At 33.6% G+C, this 3,646-nt stretch overlaps 1 protein-coding gene across 2 annotated transcripts in view; it reads right to left on the minus strand.

Moving 5' to 3' along the window:
• Nucleotides 1–2,591: 2,591 nt before the first annotated feature.
• LOC115232263 (chitin synthase chs-2-like) overlaps nt 2,592–3,646 on the minus strand; it is a 44,388-nt gene continuing 43,333 nt past the window's right edge. Inside the window, exon 21 of one of the 2 annotated variants that reach the window (XM_036500314.1) lies at nt 2,592–2,755. In XM_036500314.1, the coding sequence (XP_036356207.1) occupies nt 2,730–2,755 (26 nt within the window). In that variant the 3' untranslated portion in view covers nt 2,592–2,729. Of the gene's footprint in view, nt 2,756–2,833; nt 3,324–3,646 lie in introns of those variants that run through there. The other variant, XM_029802096.2, reaches the window with a different exon arrangement.

Below are 3,646 nucleotides of genomic sequence, written 5' to 3' on the forward strand. Positions count from 1 at the left end.
CAAGCGATGTGGGGGGGGGGGGAAACATATACACACACGTATATATACATATATACGATGGGCATCTTTCAGTTTCCGTCTATCAAATCCACTCACAAGGCTTTGGTCGGCCCGAGGCTATAGTAGAAGACACTTGCCCAAGGTGCAAAACAGTGGGACTGAACCTGGAACCATGTGGTTCGTAAACAAGCCACTTACCACACAGCCACTCCTACGCCTATATATCTATATATATATATATATATATATATATATATATATAATATTAATTCGAGACAAAACCACTATTTTGCAAAACAAACAAGGAAAGATTTAATCAATACATAAAAATTTTTAATATAAAGAAATAAACCGCCACTACAATCGTTTCATGTCTTCAATGACATTCGTCAGGTGGATTTTCGATCTCCTATCTGTTTTAATTTGTTTGTTTTGCAAAATAGTGGTTTTGTCTCGAATTAATATTACATAATATTTTACTATAAAATTGGATTTAATCCTAAATCTGATTTTTTCCTGTAAATTTGGATTTATTCCCTAATATTTATTATATATTATATATATATATAATATATTATATATATATATGTATATGTAAATATGAGGAGAGGAAAAGGTACCGGTTCCACTCCCTCAGTTTGGATTTTTACTTGCATTTTTAGCATCCCTAGTAAATAGACCCCAGGACTTATTCTTTGTAAGCCTTGTACTTATTCTATCAGTCTCTTTTTCCGAACCACTAAGTTACGGGGATGTAAACATGCTCTTTTTATTCTTTGTAAGTCATTTTATTACTTACTAGAGAAGTGTTCTACATTTTAAGTCAAGTTTCTCATGTATGAGTAGAAAGCAACAACTACTAAACTCTATTCTAATCAAAATAAGTGACACAAAGCTTAATAAACAAGGTACCTTTTGACAAGACACCTGACGAGATGCATCTGCATCTATGATGCACCATGACTGTACATCATCTCACCAGTGAGGGACCAATGCAAAATGGGGCGAAACAATTGTAGTGAATAATGAAAAATCTGATGAATTCTATTTTTTTTTTCTTTCTTTTATATAATATATATATATATATATATATATAGGTGCAGGAGTAGCTGTGTGGTAGGGAGCTTGCTAACCAACCACATGGTTCTGGGTTCAGTCCCACTGCTTGGCACCTTGGGCAAGTGTCTTCTACTATAGCCTCGGGCCAACCAAAGCCTTGTGAGTGGATTTGGTAGACAGAAACTGAAAGAAGCCTGTTGTATATATGTATATATATATATGGGTGTATGTGTGTGTGTTTGTCCCCCCAACATCGCTTGACAACCGATGCTGGTGTGTTTATGTCCCTGTAACTTAGCGGTTCGGCAAAAAGACCGATAGATTAAGTACTAGGCATACAAAGAATAAGTCCTGGGGTCGATTTACTCGACTAAAGGCGGTGCTCCAGCATGGCTGCAGTCAAATGACTGAAACAAGTAAAAGAGTAATATATATATATATATTTGTTGTGCAAGATTTTTTATGTGAAATCGTGTGTCGAAACAGATATTGTTATATTTCGGAATGGTCATTTTGCTAGTTTAGTCAATAAAAACACACACACTATATATTTGGTGTTACTTTGCTTCGATGTTATTTATTTTTTACATTAATCTTAATCTTATTTTGGCCAGAGGTCTTTCGTCACACTCATGTGACCGCATCAGTGGTCCTTTGCTTTTTTCTTTCTTATTTGTGTCTCTCCTTACTAACCGTCAGCCATTTTGTATTTCTATTGTATGTCTTCAGTTGCGCATGCTTATATGTCTATGTGCGTCTATGTTTATTTAGTGTGTGTGGGAGGGGGATGCCTGTAATATTTGTATCTTCTGTTTATATACGTTCATGTAATTTGTTTTTGTTGTTGTTTTTGTTTATTCTTATTTTGTTCATGTGTTTACATCCACTTATTATCATTACATATGCTTGTTGTATGTATGTATGTATAACAACAATACTAGTAATAATAATAATAAATAAAAAAAAAACTTATATAGTTATTTATTTCTATTTGTTTATTTATCTGTGTATTTATTATGTTTTCGGGATCCTCTACCGTCATATGTTGTGGTGTGTGCTAGTGTTCCATTCTAGTTTTTTATTCAGGCTAGGTTTATTTTCTATTATGTGTGTAGCTTCTGTAATTTGTCTGATTGTTGCATCTGTTCTATGTGTGGACAATATTTTAATTTCTATGTTGGTGATTGATCCCCCGTGTTCCTGTTCAGCGTGTTGGTACAGAATCGATGAATTTTTACCTTCCTTGAGCTGTCTCCAATGTTCATTTACCCGCTCTCCTATGCTTCTTGCCGTTTCCCCTACGTATGCCGTTGTCTTGTTACTGCATCGTGTGTGTGTTTGTGTGTGTGTGTGTATAGATAAATAGATAGAAAGATAGATATAAATATACACACTGATTATTTTTATCATAGTAATTTTTTCTTTCCTTTCTCTTTTTTTTTTAAAATCTCATAATCCTTGTTAAAACCATCTCCCAAGTTAAACCTTAAAATATTTTGGGTGAAATAAACAACAGTGAACCGAGAACTGTGTATGTCTGTGTGAGAGTCATTTTTGTTTTTTTATATATTTTCTATTACTTATTTTTGTAAAGTCTGTGTAAAACATCTTGGTTAATCTTGTATTTTGTCAAGGGCTTTCCAACATCTTCAGTGTGGAGGAGATGAGGTTCAGCAGAAAAAATCTAGCACACATTCTGTAAAAAAATGGAAAGAACGTAAAAAGTTCTTCCTTCAAAAAATTCATTGTTTGATAGGAAACAGTGAAAGAAAAGGGGGTTTGTAATTAATGTTAAATTATGATAATTTATGTTAAAGTTATGTAAAAAAAAAAAAATTTATTCTATACATTAATACAAAGATATATGTAATGTAGTTGCTTTGCTTCATTGGCTGGTTAAGTACGGAGATATGCATATATGCTTGTGTATACATCCTTAAATGTATATGTGTGTGCGTGTATGTGTGTGTGTGTGTGTGTGTGTGTGTGTGTGTGTGTTGTGTTTGTGTGTACTTGAGTGCATACATACAAACTCACACACACATCTACGTACATATAAATTAATAGTGCTGTTCAAATTGACATTTTGAATAAACTGAAGCCCGAAGCCTTTATAACAAATATACAATTTAACTTCCCTGTGGTGAAACATAAGCAATGCAGTTACAACTCAAGGTTATCTCTCTGCCTCCAGAAGTAATAGGGTTTATCTGACTAGTTTCTAAACTTCTTAGAACTTCATCAGGGAGAGAATACCACATTTTCTGTCCAAAGAGAGAATGAAAAGTTTATAGCTTTTTATAATGTATACAGACAGTGACAGAACTAAATTGGCATGTCTAATTTGCATAACGGTACAGGAGCTTGTAAAGGAATTCAACTAAATGACTCAAAATGTCTTAAGGCTGTATCATGCACGGGGACATAAAAATAATCGGACTGAATACCCAAAAACCCTGCCTTTGAGTTCCATATGTATTGGGACAATGATGTTGAGTTCATTATGTCCCCAGAATGAATGAATATACTATCTTGTGTACATATATGTATGAACATATCCACATATATTTATATATGTCAGGTCACT

Source organism: Octopus sinensis, unplaced genomic scaffold, assembly GCF_006345805.1.
Source record: "Octopus sinensis unplaced genomic scaffold, ASM634580v1 Contig20272_ERROPOS143559+, whole genome shotgun sequence".
Classification (NCBI taxonomy): Eukaryota; Metazoa; Mollusca; class Cephalopoda; order Octopoda; family Octopodidae; genus Octopus; species Octopus sinensis.